The sequence below is a fragment of the Spermophilus citellus genome (assembly GCF_964194105.1).
Source record: "Spermophilus citellus genome assembly, chromosome: 9".
Lineage (NCBI taxonomy): Eukaryota > Metazoa > Chordata > Mammalia > Rodentia > Sciuridae > Spermophilus > Spermophilus citellus.
In genome coordinates, this window is record NC_138191.1 from 10,573,314 (window position 1) to 10,591,306 (window position 17,993).

The 17,993-nt window shown below is 38.4% G+C and overlaps 1 protein-coding gene across 1 annotated transcript; it reads right to left on the bottom strand.

Moving 5' to 3' along the window:
- Positions 1 to 2,042: 2,042 nt before the first annotated feature.
- LOC308655798 (olfactory receptor 10J3-like) lies at positions 2,043 to 9,196 on the bottom strand (the record flags this gene model as incomplete). The annotated part of the gene is made up of 2 exons (XM_081306078.1): positions 9,091 to 9,196; positions 2,043 to 3,005 (listed from the first exon to the last, which is right to left on the bottom strand). The coding sequence occupies exon 2, from the start codon at positions 2,982 to 2,984 to the stop codon at positions 2,043 to 2,045; it is 942 nt and encodes a 313-aa protein (XP_081162204.1). The 5' UTR covers positions 2,985 to 3,005; positions 9,091 to 9,196.
- Between the last annotated feature and the right edge of the window lie 8,797 nt (positions 9,197 to 17,993).

Sequence of the window (17,993 nt, forward strand, 5' to 3'; positions counted from 1 at the left end):
TTATAAATATCCAAATACAGGAGCCACTGACCTCTGCCTTCACTAGGATATAGAATGGTTAAAAATCTGAGCTCTCACCTTATGTCAGTGGCTGATTCAGAAATGAGATCCTAAAATGTTGCAGGTTGGCAACCCCAGGAAACAGACTCTGAGACACAGATTTAAATGCAGCAAGTTCACTAGACTATGCTCTCAGCAGCTATACCTTTGTGGGAGTGAAGGAAGCAGGATGCAAAAAGAGGAGAAGTTGAGATATCAGGTGAGCACAGCAAAACCCTCAGACCATTTTGTGGATAAGAACCCCTTGGAGTTGGGAGAGCTCTTCTTAATTGTCTCAGGAGATGCAGTAGTTTGAACCAGGCAAATCACTGGTGGCAATATACCCCAAAAGGTTAGTGTGAGTTTGTAGGAGAGAGCTCCTTTGCAAAGATATTTCCTGAAGAGAGGCTCACCGAGATCCCTCAATCCATGGTTCTCCCATCACCTGGAGGGATAAGGCATGTGTGGGATGTGTCAGTCCTGAGGGGTGTGTGTGTGATCCGGGCGGCATGCCACATTATCCACCAAATTCAACTTCAGGAAGGAGACAGACTCAATAGGTTTGACCAGATTAAACAGAATTACTAAGCAAAATTTTTGAATTCTGTTTTGATTAACCTCACAGGAATGAAGTTACTCTATCATTTCTGGAAATCTGGACACAAAAGCAAAGATTATCTTTTATCCTCAGTCAGACTTCGCACGCCAGTGTTTTTGTGCAGAGAGAAATGTTCATTTGAGTTAAAGGATGGGTTCATCTCCATCGACTTGCCCCACTCTCAGCTCTCAGAAGATCTGAAAACACTTTCACAAGTAATAGGTAGCCTCTGCAGGGTCATGCTACAAGATCAGGTGGATTCTGGATGCTACAGGAAGAGTGCTTTACACTGTGCTAGCCTACAAACATTCAGTGCACTGTAAAGCCCAGAATGGAGAGGAAGGATGAGACACAGGATACTTTCTTGCACCAGTGCATCTCACTTTCACCTTCTGTGACTTGAAACGCTGTTTCAAACTCGAGTTTAAAGTTCAGAGTATTCAAGAAGAGACTCCTGAAAAAATCATCAGGTTTAAGAGCTTCCTGTAAAATTTTTTTAAGCCAATGTTAAGATTTCTGTCCATTAATAAATATTTTCCATCGTTGTAGTTAAAGTACTTGTGTTTTTAACACTGTTTCAGAGAGCTTAGTTCTACCCTGCAAAAGGAACACTGCCTTTGCTTGGCTTCTTCTGAACTCTATCCTCTTTATTCCTGTGTTGAAAGGAAGAAAAATGTTAAGATTTTCAGCATGGCCTCTTTTTTTTTTTTTTTTTTTTTTTTTTTTTTTAATACAAGCTTTCTCATCCGGGCACCTGAGGACTAGGAATAACTGCCATCTATGTCATCTGTAGTGTATAGTTTTGTCACTCCTTATTCCCAGGTCAGATAAGGCAGATGTGTCTGCAGCCTTTGAAGACTTCCTAGGTTGTAATGGAATGTTAGCAAGCAGCAAAAAGAGAAGAAAGCCTTCAACAATGTATGTGCATGTGTGTTTCCTCATTTACTTTTTAGGATGACTGCCCAGGTTACTCTGACACCCTTAACAACACGCAAAAACAACAAAGAATTCTTTCTTGAGGTGGTTTGCAAACCGTTTATTCATCAGCTTTTTAGGACCCTGCCGGACTAACTGGAATTGCGTAAGTAACTGAAACTATTCTCAGGATGTGTGTTGCTATGTGCAAGTGTGCATGGGCGCACCTGGGTATGAGTGACATGGGTATGTAAATCCTCCTACTCTATTTTTTATAGGTATGCCAAGTCATTTTCTCATTCCTATAAAGCAGGATGTGGAAAAGCAAGACGACCCCAAGAGGAAGCCCCAAATTTTAGCACCCAGTTCAACTTAGTTCACTCTTTTTGATCTCATATGTATGGATATTTATGAAATAGAATAAAAATTAATACATGATACACTAAAAAGAAAAAAAAGACAAAAAAAAAGCCTTCCCAATCTGTCCTAATTAAGGAGAGAGGGGCTTTCTCCCCACGGCTCTTCGCAAAGCATCTTTGACCTCCTTGTTCCTCAGGCTGTACACCACAGGGTTCAGCAGAGGCGTGATGACGGTGTAGGTCACTGAGATGAGTCTGTCCTGCCCCAGGGAACTCTGGGACTTGGGCTTGAGGTAGACGACGGAGGCACAGCCATAGTGGACGATGACCACTGTGAGGTGGGAGGCACAGGTGGCAAAGGCCTTCTTCCGACCCTCTGCAGAAGCAATCTTGAGAATGGTGGAGATGATGAGGACGTAGGAGACGAAGACCAGGCCCATGGGTAGGACAAGGACACAGACACTGACAGCCAAGTTGACCATCTCATTGAGAGTGGTATCTGCACAGGCCAGCTTCAGGAGGGGTCTCACGTCACAGAAAAAGTGGGAAATAACAAAGCCATCACAGAAGGGCAGGCCAAACACAGACGTCACCTGGACAATGGCCATGCCCAGACCAATCCCCAGTGACCCAGATGACAACTGGGCACAGGCCCTCTTACCCATGATGACCGAATACCTCAGGGGGTTGCAGATGGCCACGTATCGGTCATACCCCATGGCCGTGAGGAGGAAGCAATTGTTGATGCCAAAGGTGAGATAGAAGAAGAGCTGGGTGGCACAGCCTTGGATGTCTATGGTCTGGTGAGGATTCAGGAGGCCAGAAAGCATACGGGGAATGATGGCCACGGTGTAGCAGGTCTCAGAGATGGAGAGCATGCTCAGGAAGAAGTACATGGGCATGTGGAGGTGACGGTCCAGCCGAATAATGGTCACGATAATCATGTTGCCCGACAAAGTCAGCAGGTACAAGGTTAGAAAAACAACGAAGAAGACAAGCCTGTGTCTCCACCCAAAGCTGGAGAAGCCTTCAAAGGCAAATTCAGTCACAAAAGAGGAGTTTGGCTTTGGCATTGGGAAAAGCCTATGAAAGAGCTAGGTAAAAGGAAATAAAGATGTGTAAGTGAACCTCGAAAGAGAGTTGGCTGGGCCCAGGCCTAAAGTGTGTTCAGCCTCCGAGCAAAGCCTCAAACCCCAGGGGCCATCGGTGTTCACCTACTGGCCAACTGCTCAGTGTACCTCGTTGTCCACTTTCTTCTTTGTTACCGTAGAGGGCTTTCCCCTAGTTCCTTGGGATTAAGGGCAGAGATGGAGGCGAGAGGGAAAGTAGATAAATTAAATAAAATTGAATCAAATTAAAAAGGGATTTGTAGCAATAGCTCCCTGATTTCAATTTCTTGACTACACATCCAGAAGCTGGATTGCTGGGTTATGTGACAGTTCTACTTTTAAGTATTTGAGGAATTTCCCTACTGCGTTCCACAGTGGCTGCATCAATTTCCATTCCCACCAATGGTGTCAAAGGATTCCAATATCTACAAATTATTCCCAACACTAGTTATCTATTGAGAATAGTCTTGGGAAGTTTTTAAAAAATATTATCCATGCTAATGGTTGTGAGGCGATATTGTGGTTTCAGTTAGCAATTCCCAGTGATTAGTGGTGTTAATCAGCTTTTCAAATACCCAAGTTGCAATCCAAACATCAAAGAGATATTTGTACGCCCATGTTGATTGCCGCACTGTGCACAATAGTCAACTTACGGAAACAAGTTGTCTAGAGACAAATTAATGAATTGTGAATGAATTAGCTAATGAATAAAAATGTTGTGTCTTTTCAACAGCATTCACTGCAGCATTCACAGCCACATGCCATGCAAGGTCCCCACAATGTGACATCACTTTCCGAAAGCCCAAGTCTAGTCCTGGTTTTCACCTTCCTAAGCCCTGCACCTACATCCCCTGTGATCCTGGAAGATTAGGAAAGGGAGCATTTCCGCTGGCTAGTCTTCCCAGAGACCCTGCAACAAATATCCTCTAAGACCATGAAAAATCATTTCATAAGGCACTGTAGAAATGTAACTTATCTCCTTGAATTCTAAACAAAAGAGGGAAAGGGAATGGAATGAACCCGAGGATGTCTCTTCAAGTAGGAAACAGACTTTCCTGGTGTGACAGCGAAGATAAATTCATTTAACCAGACAAAGTCCACATGCCCACGGTTTTACTCCAATTCTCCATATTCCAAGCTATGTTGGGGACAGAAATGAATTGGCCCATCTGCATTTTGCCTTACCCCAAGCGAACCTAGCATAGGAGAATGTAGTCAGTCGGGCAGCTTTCACCCCGATCCTTAACCAGGTTTAACCATTCAGAAGGCTGAGAGTCAACTGAATGACTTCCCTTCCCTTTTCCGACCCGCAATGGGAGTCCCTCCTGAAACTCTGCTCTCTGTCCCCTTCTCTCTATACTGTTACCAACACCCAACTTTTGATGACCATCATCAAACCCTCTGATAATGTGATGGTCCCCTAACTCACACTTCTCACTTCAGGTATCTTGCTACTGAAGTACTCTTGTCATTGTAATCTTTCAAAAAAAAAATCTATTCATGCAGCAACCCTGAGTAAGTTTCTTCAATAGCTCTTCGAAATTTTAAGCACAATATTAAACTCATTTCTAAATTGATTATAGTAATAAAACACTGAGTTGCCAAGAGAATTAAATAGGTTAATGTATTTAAAGAATCTGACCTGGTGCTTTACATGTTGGAAATCCTTATAAAATAATAAATTTTATGAGTGGTTATTCCTTTTTATTTTTCATAAATGAGCTAGTTTAAATTTGTAATAGGAGCAGAATAGGAGTGGAGTTAGGGGATTCATTCTACACTCTTAGATTGTAAACAATCCTTTGATTACTTGAGCCTTGGTTTTTTAAAATTTCATCATTTACCTTCCACTCTCGCATATGGATTTTTTTCATGACTTTTTAAAAACCTCTCTGAAGTGCATTGATTGGATTCATATACTGTTGCTCACACTTTCTTTGTAACACAGCTATGGATTAGGAAGAATGCAATTTTCAGTTTTGTCTCTAATCCCCTTCTGGATAACAGCCAATATTTTACTTCTCCCGTGGATCAGAATAGCCCATCCAACTAATATACATAGGAAGGACCTAAAGCGATATCCGGATCACTTGCTATCTTGTAATTCAGAGTATATTAATGGTAAATCACAGTTTCCATTACATTTGTATACTTTTAAATTCATGCACAGAATTCTTATAACATGATCTCTCTTCAATAGAGGACCGGCTAATCTTCCCTAGAAGATTCCTTGTGATTAGAAGACCTCATAGCTACTTGTGGCCTGGAATATTTCTGACTCCCTCTACCGCCAGACTATCAGTCATCTCTAAGTTCCCAATATCTCTGAAACTCCAGCAGCACCAATATGTGAGAATTCAGTAAACAGACTAGTCAATAAAGGGGTGCAAAGTGAGGGTGCTACAATCCAAGCATTAGAAAGAAAAGGATTACTAATCTGGGATCTAGGAAATATATGTGAGAAGTAAAAGATAAGAGGAAGAAAATGCAGGGAATATACAGATGGACAGAAATCACACCATTCAGACACTATCTTTGACTTTGGCGATTCTATTGCCTTTCCTATCTTTCAAATAAAAGTGACACAAGGCTGATCCTTGACGCAATCCTCAATGAATATACTGTTTATTATTTTCCCCCGGAGAATAAATCTTATCCTGTTGTTTTCTGAATTTTTAAAATCCACTGTGCAGTGAGCACAGTGGTACATACCTGTAATCTTAGTGACTTGGGAGACGGAGGCAGAAAGATTGCAAGTTCAAGGTCAGTCTTCAGGAAGTTAGTGAGACCCTGTCTCAAATTAAAAATAAGAAGGACTGGGAATCTAATTTAATGGAAGAGTACCCTTGATCAATCCCTAGGACTGAAAACAAAGAACTCCCCCCAACCACCAAAAATATTTTTAAAAAATTACACAGAACTTGCCATGTAGTTTTTATTTGCTTAAACCAATATTTGGCTTGATTTTACTAATCAAAACCATTTCTTCCAGCGTGTCAATGTGTTCCGCAGTCACAAAGTACTGTGCTAGTTGTAAGAAAAGAAAGACTGCCAAGATGGTGCTTGGTCTCATGGGGCTTAGACTACTGAACAATTTTTAGTATAAGACCCAATTTAAGGCCTTTCAAGTGTTTTATGTTCCTCTTCTCTACATTACACTATTCACCACATTTCCAAACTCTTCCCCAGGAGAGATCATGTTTTCCTTCTATACATCACCACTGCTCTGTGACAACTGAGTTTATGCTTTAGTAAACATTCCCCATCCTGGTACATCAGGAAGTGATACTCACCAGGGAGCCTGCTTTTGGGGTCTTCTAGAGAGTTGTGCTCATGTCTGAGTTACATCTACCATTCCGGAAATCTGACTGCTTGAAATAATGGGTTATGCCGATTTTTACTAGGGTGATACAATGTTGCCAAAATTTTTGTCAGTGTCCTTCATAAAATTATTTAAAACTCAGTCCTGACATAGCTTTAGAACACTTTTTGGAGCTATGCTGTTTTACGGAATAGTTTTTCCTTACTAGCCTTACTGAGCAGAGCCATGGTTTTAGAAAAATTCCCCTTTTTGCTGGCCAATCTCTAGGCACCACCCAAAATGTCACAACTAAAAACAACTGTTTAAGAGAGGAAGGAAATGAAGTCTATCTTAGTCTTCCTGTGTCTGAGACGAACGTGAAGGACAGAAAATGTCACATTCAGTTCCTCCAGATTTTCATAGCCCCACCCGCGGAAAGAAGTTTGTCTTTGGGTCACAAAGCAGTAGCTCTGATTGGGGGTTCTTAATAAGGTACGGATCTTCTGTTCCAAACGCTGGGTCTCTCTCTCCAAAAAGCAGTTACTACTCCCAAGTGATTCAATGGCAGAAACCTCAATTCAAACAGCAGAGTGCCAGGAGACCTCATTACCAAGGCAGCTCATTTCCCAACCCTGAGAACACCATTTAGGAGAAGGGAATTGGCTAAGCTATTAGAAACAGTCTGTGGGGTGAACAGGCTCATCTTCCCTCTAAGATGGTCCTGTTAGGACCCAGGTAATGTTTTTTGCCCACTGCTCCTGTGCCAAGGGAGGGGGCTTAAGGTCTTATGGAAGGACTCTTCATATTGAGACAAGAGGAGTGGCAATTGCCCAGTGGGTTTAAGCATGATTTCCTGATGCTGGGTCCATAAAGGGCTGATCTCCAGGTGCTTTGACACTGGAAGTCAGTTTAAAGTCTCTGGGTAGATTCATCAGTTCTCCTCTCTAAATTCTGTTGTATGAGTTTTTATACTTTTAAACTGATATTTCTCATTTTGCTTTGATTTCCAAATAAATACCTTACATTTATTTTGGAGCCTTGAGCTGAGTTTGTCTCCGGGCCTCAGCCTTGGCAGGTCATCCTCCATAAACAAAATCTATCTCATTACCTATAGCTCAAACAAATTGCAATCTGTCCTGAGTCTCAAGGTATGTAAAAGTTGGACTCAGTCATCACGCTTTTTAATCATTTCTTAGTATTGATCTTACTGTATTCCTAACTCAGTTATGAGCACATTTGGGTAGACTCTGTCATTCATCTGCTGTTGTCTCAGTGTACCTACAGCTGGTCATTCTAAACAATAATTGCTATACATATTCCATATTATTATATGGTAGGTACAAAGCTGTGGAATGTACATACATGTACTCATTCATTTTATCCTAACAATAAACTTGAGGCAGTATACTGACCAGTGACATGATTTTTCCCTGGATTTAATTTCATATTTGCTGCTAACTTCGTGAGTGTTTAGATGGAAACTTTTCTTATCTGTGCCTATTTAAAATTCTTTTGGGAGTGATGCTATGATAATTTGGTGGTGGTGGTGAGAAGGAGGAGGAGGATTTGCTAGATTTTGTGTCACATGATGTCATCTCCCAATAACTTGGTGAACTAGATATATATGTGTCTCTCCATTTTACAAACTAACAAACCAAGGCTGTATGAGAAATTAAGCAAGTCCTTACCAGAGTTCTTTCCATCCTGCTACTCTTCATACTATAAAACCAAAGAAGGGAATTAGTTCTCCTCCATTCCTACAATGGTACTATATTGCTTACAAGAAGTGAATTTGTCTACAAAGGCAGGAAGTAGTTGAGAGGCCCAGATTCCAGAGGGAATATCCAGAAATGTCAGCCTGATATTCATTGCTTTGTGTTTTCCTTGAGGAAGTATCATTTGTTCTTTGTAGTTTTTGGTCAAAAGAACTAACAAACTGAGCAGATCAGCTAGCATTCTCCATATGCTTAGGGATACATCCTACTCAAAGAGGTAAATTAGAAATAAATTAATCCTCACAGAGACTGAAACTCACTTCAAATTAGTTTAGTCTCTAGTTAGATAAATATGATCTTGTCCCTAATCTAACTACCTGCCAGGAAGTAAAATAAAATCTTCACTGAGGAAGATAATATAATCTAGGGCCTCAATTTGTCTTTATGATTTTTTTTCTTTTTTAGAACAGGGAGACGCAACCTACAGCCCATCAGCTCATGAGCCCACCACCTGTCTCTGTATAGCCTGAAAACTGTAGAATGGCTTTTACATTTTTAAATGTTTTTAAATGATTAAAAGCAAATCAAAAGAAGATAGCATTTTGTGACATGTAAAAATTTTATGAAATTCAAAAATTTTGGTTCCAAATCTAAAACTTTCTTTTGAAACATAACCCCATTTCTTCGCTTATAAATTATACATGGTTGCTTTCATACTACTGTGACAAGATTTAATAATTATAACAAAGATGATCTAGAAATGATCTAAAAAATCTAAATTATTGATTTTCTGCCTATTTTCAGAAACAGTAAGGACTCCTGATACAGTTTTCAAGATGCAATAATTATGCACTAGGCAGACAAGTGAAAAGACCAAAGGATTAAAAATCAAGAAATGATTTAAAGAAAAAATTTAAATAGAAATAGACTCATAAAACATAATGAATTTATAAGATACAACTAAGGTGATTATAATTGTAGCAGATTCTTCCTAAGATGACCCACAGCTCTATATTGTTCCCTTCCCTTGAGTGTGGCCAGAACTGTGACTTACCTTTATCCAATAGAAGATGGATCATCACGCCTCTTACATTATGTTACACGAATCCATCTCAGCAACTGAAGTTAGTTGTATTCTTATGTAGTAAGAGAGATTCAAGATACCTCCCCACTGCCTTTGAAGAAGTCGCCTTAAGAAGAAGCCTTAAGTGGCTTGTGCAAAAAAAAAAAAAAAAAAAAATGTGGGCAACTTCTAGTAACTGAGAGCAATTATGGTTGCCGGCAAGAGAAAGGAAACAAACTCAGTCCTGAAATCACAGGGAACTCAATTCTCTCAACAACGATGTGAGTTTGGAAGTGGGTGCCAAGCTGCAGGAAGGAACACGCTCCTCTGACAATTTTATTACAGGTCTGTGAGAATCTGAGCAGAGGACCCAGTCAAGCCACACCCAGACACCTGCCCAGAAAATGGAGAGATAATGAATACATGTTGCTTTAAGCTCGTGATCTCATAGTATTTGTTATGCACCACCAGAAAACTACTGTAATCATTATTATGTTGAGAAAATAGATGTGGAATATCTGGAATAAATGCAGAGAATTTTAAAACATTAAATAAAATTAACACCAGAAGTAAAAAGTATAATAACTAGAACTTATGAATTTAATAGAATATTTTAATAACACACTAGAAACCATTGGAATAAAATTTGCTGAATTAGAGGACATGTGGGTGGAAACTATCCAGATTGAAGCATAATGTGATATGTCTAAAAGAGCACCAGAAGCATATAGAACCCCTGTGTAAAGATGTAAGCATATGTGTAATTGGAGTACCAGATTGATAGGAGAGTTAGCATGTTCAGAAGTAATGTGTGAACAAATTATAGCCATGCATTTACAAGTCTGAAATTTTTGAATTTCAACCAAGATATAGATTTAACAATTACTCTGAATTACAAGCCAGATAAATACACACACACACACACAAACACACACACACACACCACATGCAAAATGCATGTACACATCTCTAGGAAAACAGCAAAAAATGATTTTAAAAAAGTAAAGATAGAGGAAAAAGATACATTATTTCCATGGAATAAAAATAAGGTCATTAGTTTGTCTTTTAATAGCAATCATGGAGAACAGCAATCAATGGAATGACATCTTCAAAGAGCTTAAAGAAAATAACTGCCATACTAGAGTTTTCTATGCTCAGAGAAAATGATCTTTAAGAAGGAAAACAAAATAAGAATGGCTTTGTGTGTGTGTGTGTGTGTGTGTGTGTGTGTGTGTAAAAGAGAGAGAGAGAGAGAGAGAGAGAGAGAGAGAGAGAGAGAGAGAGAGAGAGAGAAGAATGTATCACCAGCAGACATGAATTAAGAGAAACATGAATAGGAGATTGTTAAGTAGAAGGAAAATGTATGCTTAGTGGAAACAGAAATAAAAATATATTAAGAGTAACATAAAAGAAGATCATAAGGAAGTATAAATTAATACTACCCACAAATACAACTAATACTCTATAGATAAAAATATAGAATTAAAATATCCAGTGATTATATTTGCACATAATATAAATAAGTAATATTTATATATCCATATGACTATATAATATAAAGATATCTAATATATGATGTAAGTATATCAATATATACAATATATATAGTGTTAATATATCAAATATATAAGTATATATTTACATAATATAAATATATATAAATTTATATACAGTAATGGATACAAATTAAGGTTTTATATAAACATACATTGAACATAGTTTTCCTTAACTCTATGAACATATTTATAAAATGTTATTTTCACTTCTTGGTTTGCTAAATACAATATAAGGGCCCATTCAGAACCAGATTTCTACTGAGTGCTTTTTCCCCTGTACTTTGGGCACAATTTTCTGTTTCTTTACATGAAATATTTGGTTAAAAACTGGAATATTCTGCAGCAACTCTGGATTTTGTTATATATTCTTGAATGTTGTTGTTGTTTTTAGTTTCTTCAACTTAAAAGCAGAAACTGCTGTATGTGAATGCTTATGTGTTCTCAGATTATTATTGTTGTTGATAATGATGTCATGGACATTCTTTAGCCTGGCTTCCCAGGGCTTTCCCCTAGGTTAGCAGTTAGCCAATGGTCTGGGCAGAGATTGTGCACAAACCCCTGGAGCCTGAAATTAACCATTCTCTTTCAAAGGTGGCAGGTCATGGCATTCAAAGTCCCAGCCATTTCTCAGGTGTCACTTTGCTGTCACCTTTAGCAGTCATATTACAGGTCTCCTTCATGTACTCACCGTTTCTTTGCATCCAAGGATGGGTGACTTCAGCCCATCGATGGCTCTCTTATTTTCCAGGATCTTCCAGTTAAATTTATGACTTATTTTCTCCTGGCCCAGAACAAGACCATACATCAGTTAGCAGAGCTGCGGTTTTCCCCTCATTTATCCCTAAATATGTCGGTCACACTGAGCTAACAAATCTGCCAGTTTTCAGTCCACATCCACCCCAAATATAGACTGACCCCTGGGAGAGTAGAGCTGGTTTTTTGTACAGCCAACACCAAGCAGTTAGAACTAAAGGTCCTACCCACTGAACTATGGGGATGAAGAGGAGGATGGGAGCTTTCCCACAAGAGATGGCTGCAGACTCTTGCTTCTAACCTGAAGCTGTAGCTAATTTTTGAGCATAAATGTTTCTTAGTTTGTTATTTGCCTGCAGTCAACGTCCAGTATCTTAAATAGTTGCTTAGGATAATCTAATTCAATTTTACACTTGTTTTTCTTTTGCAAAAGGAAGTTGTTACCTTCATGTTGCATCATTACTAGAAGTTATGTCTGCTCCACCCTCTCTCATTGCCTCCTAATCCACAATTAGAATCAGATCCCCAAATATCCCCAATACATAGCATTAGGAACCCAGACCATGTGCATAGTAATTGATTCTGACTTTGTTGGGCATAATGTTCAGATAGGCAGCATGAATTGATGTGTGTACTTAACCAGAGCTTCCAATTTCAATGTATCTGCTCAAGGAGATTAGAGTAGCTCTTATAGTTTGCTTAGTTGATTAACTGAAATGTGGACTCAACAGTGGGTAAAGTTAATAGTGACTGTTCCCTATAGATTGTGGTTGAATATGTGTGATGTTGCATTGAATGGCTCCCTGATTTCAATAGGGAGAATGAGATCCCAGTGAACCAAGAACCAAATGGCATCATGTATCTTTCAGATGTCAAGAGTAGGTGTGATTAATGAAATGGCTAGCAGTGATAATCAGAATTATTTGTTTGCAGAGGTCTTTGGTGGTTTTTAATTGATCATGGTATTCTTAAGACTAAAACAGGAAGGAAAATAGATATTTATAATAATACTAATATGTTCTAACAGTTTCTAGGATGTTAAACACAATCCTAACTCGAGTTATCATAATAGAGAATTATGACCCCTCACCCAATTCCCACACTAAAGGCAGTTAATATTCTTAGACCTCCTTGAATAGCCATATCCCCTTGAGGATGCCTTCCTTGACACTGAGGTAAAGATGTTTTATAAGTATTGTAATGTTTTAATAATCTTCCCTGAAGGAAACTGTATCCATTCATGAAGGTGACTGATTATAAAGGATACACACACACACACACACACATTGGGATTATTAGGGATACTTAAGCCTGGATACCAAACCCAGCTCACAATGAAGGATCATAAAGGTCAAATAAAATGGAATTTTGACCTGATTTTAGTTTAGAGTGGGCCTGGGGATTCCCAAACACACCTGGGTTTATTTCCCAATTTCCAAATGTATTGTTTGAGATAGACACACATCTGCTACTTCAGCCCATTTCTAGAGTAACCTTTGATATTGCCAGTTCCAACCAAGACCAAGAACAAGAGAAGGCTCTGAAGTTAATACAGAATACGTATAAACACCTCTACCATTAGAGGCTTATGAACCAGTAGCTACATGGTAAAGTTACTCTGAGTACATCTCCACCATTAAAGGCTTATGAACCAGTAGATCCAGTTGACTTAATGGTAGAGTGTACTCAGAGTTCCTTTTTATAAAGATTGATATAAAATCATTATATCACATATAATATATATTTGTGGCATTGTCAAGAGTCTGTTCTCATGGGGATATGGTGACTCCTTTATTCAAGGGCTCTAGTTGGCCCACCAAGTGAAAAGCTATGATGATTCTCCATTATCTTGAATGGAGTCAGCATTCTGTCAAGCTGCAATAAGATCATGGTGCAGAAAACCTTCAGGTTTCTGCAAAAAGCCACCTTTTTTTACTTTTAGATAAACATTTTCTGAGGATTGACTTTTGAGTCCCTGATGAGCCTAGTAAAGACAGGTCTCTTGACGTGATAGGTACACTAAGATGCCTATCACGAATTGGTTTTGTGTTCCAACAAGCCAAAGTTGTCTCCGCATCTACTATCCTAGTTCCAGCTCCCATTATGTTTCCACCAGGAACATAATGTAACCCCTTAATTGGATTTTTTGCTTCCAAACTTGCTGTCCTCCAATTCATTTTCCACAGTTCAATTAGACCTTTTGAAATGCACATCTGATCAAGCTATTCACTTCCTTAAAAGCTTTGTTGGCTCCACATCAGCCTGACAATAAGCTAGAAGTTGTACAAAGTCCTGAGCATCCTCATTTCTTTTCACCTTCTAACATGATCTCTCCCTCAAATTCTCTGTGCACAATTTGGCTTTCTTCCACTTTTTGGAATGGGTTGTTACCAGTAGTTCATTAAATCTTTCACTCATGTTTTATTCTCCACCTCCAATTTTCTTTCCTAACTATACCAGGCCGACCCACATTTATCTTAAACATTCCAGCTCAAACATCATTCCTTAGAAAAATATTTAAAGACGAATAGACAAACTTTTCTTCTGTTATATGCTCTCATACCACCCTTCCTTTTTCCTTGTAGTGTTCATTTTTACTTGTAATAAAGTATTTGTGAGATTATTTGTTTGAAATATACCTGGTGGAGGAGGCTGTGCACTGCGCAAGGACACCTAATCAAGGAGAGCATAGTCAACAAAATTCAGCCCAGAGCCTACTTGACAAGCCATAAATCTTGGTACAGAGCTCCATCTGGTTATAGAAGGGTAAGCCATTTTACATAAATGTATTGTCTGTTTAGCAAGCAGCATGTACATGGGCTGAATCTATCCAGAAGAGGCCCCCTTTTCAAATTTGCATGAAGATACAATGGATTGGCGACAGCTCTGTACGTGTCTCTCCTCTCCATTCTGTGAGAGCAAACACCATGGCTGAATTCATCACGATTGTATCCCCAACACTCATGCCTGGCACATGAGAAGATGTTCTTTAACATTTGTTGATTCAATAAATAAAGGACTGATTCTCGACATAGAAAAATAGAAAATGATTTTTTTTTATCATTTTTCTGTGTTTCTTCTGGATTTTTAACAAAACATATCTCTACAAATTAGTTACCAAAGGCAAAGAGTTTTGTTTTATTAATTGCCCAGATTTCTAATGAGGCCCCTAGGGTAGAGCCTCAAACTCTCTGGTGACCCCTGTGCCTGGGACTGATGCTTGAGGGGAGGTTCTTGGTGTCCTAGAGAGAGTGGATCTGCTCCTCTTTGGGGAGTAAATAGACAGAGTGCCTGGATGTAGGGTTTCCGGGGTTTCGATGCTGCAGGAAGACTCTGAGGCCACAAGAGTCTAAGTTCTAGCCTTGAATCAGCCACTCTGAGCTTCCTCTGACACTCAGGAAATGCCGAACGTCTAGGCTTGAGGTTTTCAATTTCTCCCACATGGGCCTCTTGGAGAGAGTCCATCTCAGTTCTTCTTTTTATCTTTTCAAGTTCAGATGCACCAGCTCCTAAGAGAATTTCTCTTACTTCCTTTGCCAAGTTCGCAAGAAGTAAGTGGTTGTCGGTAGAAACAAAGGGGAGGAGAGCTGCTTGTGATTTTTTTGATTTTTCTTCCTTTTCCCTTTCTGGTTTTCTAAGGATATTCTTGACATTCGAGTTTCATACTTTCCCTGCACCTTGCACAATGGCTGATTGAGATCTCGTGCCTGTAAAGTAAAATGCAGAATATAACGTTCTCACATTTTCCTTTTTAAACAAAGGAAGGATCTGCTGTAAGTTATGGGGGAATACAGTAAATAGGGCAGACTTGATAATCCCAGCACTGTCATCCACTCCTGATATCCCTGGGATCTTTTGAGTCAACAAGGCTGAGAACTGGGCATTGCTCATACAGCTATTCTTTCCTCCTCTAAGTTGAACACCTTGCCTGAATATTCATTCAGTAGGATTTTGATTCAATAGGCATACGTGGGATTTGTAGTCAGAGAGACCTCTTTCACATCTGGTCTTGCCAATTAATAGATATGTGAATCTGACAGGTAGCCTATCCTACTGAGTCTCAAGTTCTCCATCCATAAAAATAGGAGTATTTTATTTCCTTGCAGAGCAATTACTTAACTTTAAATTATGTAGCCTGTCTAAAGAGGATAGAATATAGTATACTTTAACCAAATGTTAGTATCTGCATTTTGTTTTCTAAAAACCTCAGCCTTTTGAGTCTTAGGGCTAACTTCACAGGGTTCCATCAGTTTTTGATGTCTATAGGCTATTTTGACTTTACCTTATTTATTTTATAAGCCTAGCTAGGTGACTTGTCCTGACCTTTTCCAGAAATGTAACATAGAGCATCAGGATCATAACTTCCTCACACTCAGACACACACAAAAAGCAAGCAAGCAAACAGAGAAACCACCATTCTTTCCTGAGCCCCACCCTTCCTTTCCACCAGATGAACTCTTCTGTTTTTTTAATGTCTTCCTAAATTCCAGCCTTCATTCACCTCCTTGTAGCGGTGTTACATCGATGAGGACCTCAGCTGAAATAGAAAGAATTTCTTCTTCCAGTATTGAGATTTTTCAGTAAAAAGGACTCAGGTTTAGGGTCAAGATAAGTGGTTTTCTAAGTTAGATCTGTCATGAACTATATGTGTGATATTAGACTACTCTTTAATCCTTTATGAAATTGTTTCTTCACGTTTCTACCATAGTTATTTTGAATGGTATATGAATTATTACTTTGAAGAATAAAGGAAGCTGTTATATGAAAAAAAAATCACATAACATTCTATTGTCTTTCCTAGAAAAGGAGCTGTTATGCTAAGACTCAGATGGAGGATTAGAAACGAACTCAAGATTAGTCACATATGTTCCTTCTTAATGATAATGGCATGAGGACATTGAGTTCATCTATCCATCTTTTCCTGGACTGTCCTTTTATATCTGTTTTCCCTAGCAGCCTCTCAGCCTCTGCAACTTCATGAGCTCTGTAGATTTTATCCTTTCCTGTTTATCTGTATGACAGTTTTTCTGTCTTTTCCTTGGGTGCTTCATATGCTCCATATGCCTGCAATGTTCCTAAAAAAAGAAACCACATCCTCTACTTCTCACTGCCTGGCATCTTTGGAGTCTAGATTCTCACTTAAGTTCTTTGTCCTGGTTTCTGTGTGCCCAAGTGTTTCTGAGGGTATCTGGCAGAGGTATGGGTCTCTTCCTTTGGAATAGAAGGACCTCTTTCATGGATTCCTTTAACACACACTTATCAAAAGGCTAATAGGCAAAAATTGGGCTGGGCTCTGGGGATGCAGCATTGTGAGTGTGAGCTCTATCATCAAACAAACAAAGTCAGCTAACAAATAATTTCAATTGAATATGACAAGGGCTATCAAAAAAAATGAATCCAACAGAACCAAGGTGAGAGGGACATAGAGAAGGAAAGATAGTAGTGAGGATAGCCTCAAAGGAGAGAGAGAAAGAAAAAAAATCGAACCTATTCTCCACCCCACTTCATAAGCAATATGTATTCATTATTTTCCAGAACTCTCTTTTCTTTCAGTGATGTGATGGCATCTTCCTATGCTGATACCACACTTTCTGAATTACTGTAGCCTTTTAATGTAGCCTTATAATAAGTAATGGTATTCGAAAGGCAAATTCTCTCCTTTTGTTTCTCTTCTTTTAAAGAAGGTTTCGGCATTCCTGAAACAGAGAACCTCTACCTAAATTTTAGCACCATCAATCCAACAAACAAATAATCAAAAAACAACCCATTTGGGATTCTGATCGACGAAGTGCATTGAATCACAGATCAATTTTGGATTCACTGAAATCTTCAAACTATTATCTTCAAATTCAGAAACATAATAATTTATTTCAGTCTTTTCTGGTGATCTTCATTATGATTTTGTAATGGCAACTTTGTATTTTGAAGCTATTAGAAGTGATAATTCCTTTAAGTTTAATTTGCTATCTGTTGAAGTACAAATATGCAATGGATTTTTATGTATAAGTTTTGTGCTAAAGGGTTGCTAAACTCTTAATAATTCTGATAATTTACCAATAGTTTCTTTTGAATTTTCTATGAATACTATCTTTATAGAATGTCAGTTTTATTTTTTTCCTTCTCAATTCATATATATATATATATATATATATATATATATATATATATATATATATTCTTTCTCTTGCCATACTGAGCTGGCTAGAATATTCAATACAAGATTGAAGTGAAGTGGATGAAGCATCCACCCTTATCTTGTCCTTAATCTTAAACAGAATCCTTCAATATCTTACCATTCAGTATGATGTTAGCTGTAGAATTGCTGTATACCAGCTTTATGAGATTAAAGAGAATCTTTTATTCTCCATTTTCCAACGGTTCTTCTTAAAGTAGACATTGAATTTTTAAAAAGCTTTTTTTGAACAGCTTTTGAAATAATCATATGGCTTTTTTTCTTTAAATGGTTTATTTGAATAAATATATAACTGGGCTGTTTTAATTTTAAACAATTTTCCATTCTGAAATAAAACCTGTTTTGTGCCTGTTTTATACATTGCTAGATTTGATTTGGAAATATTTTGTTTA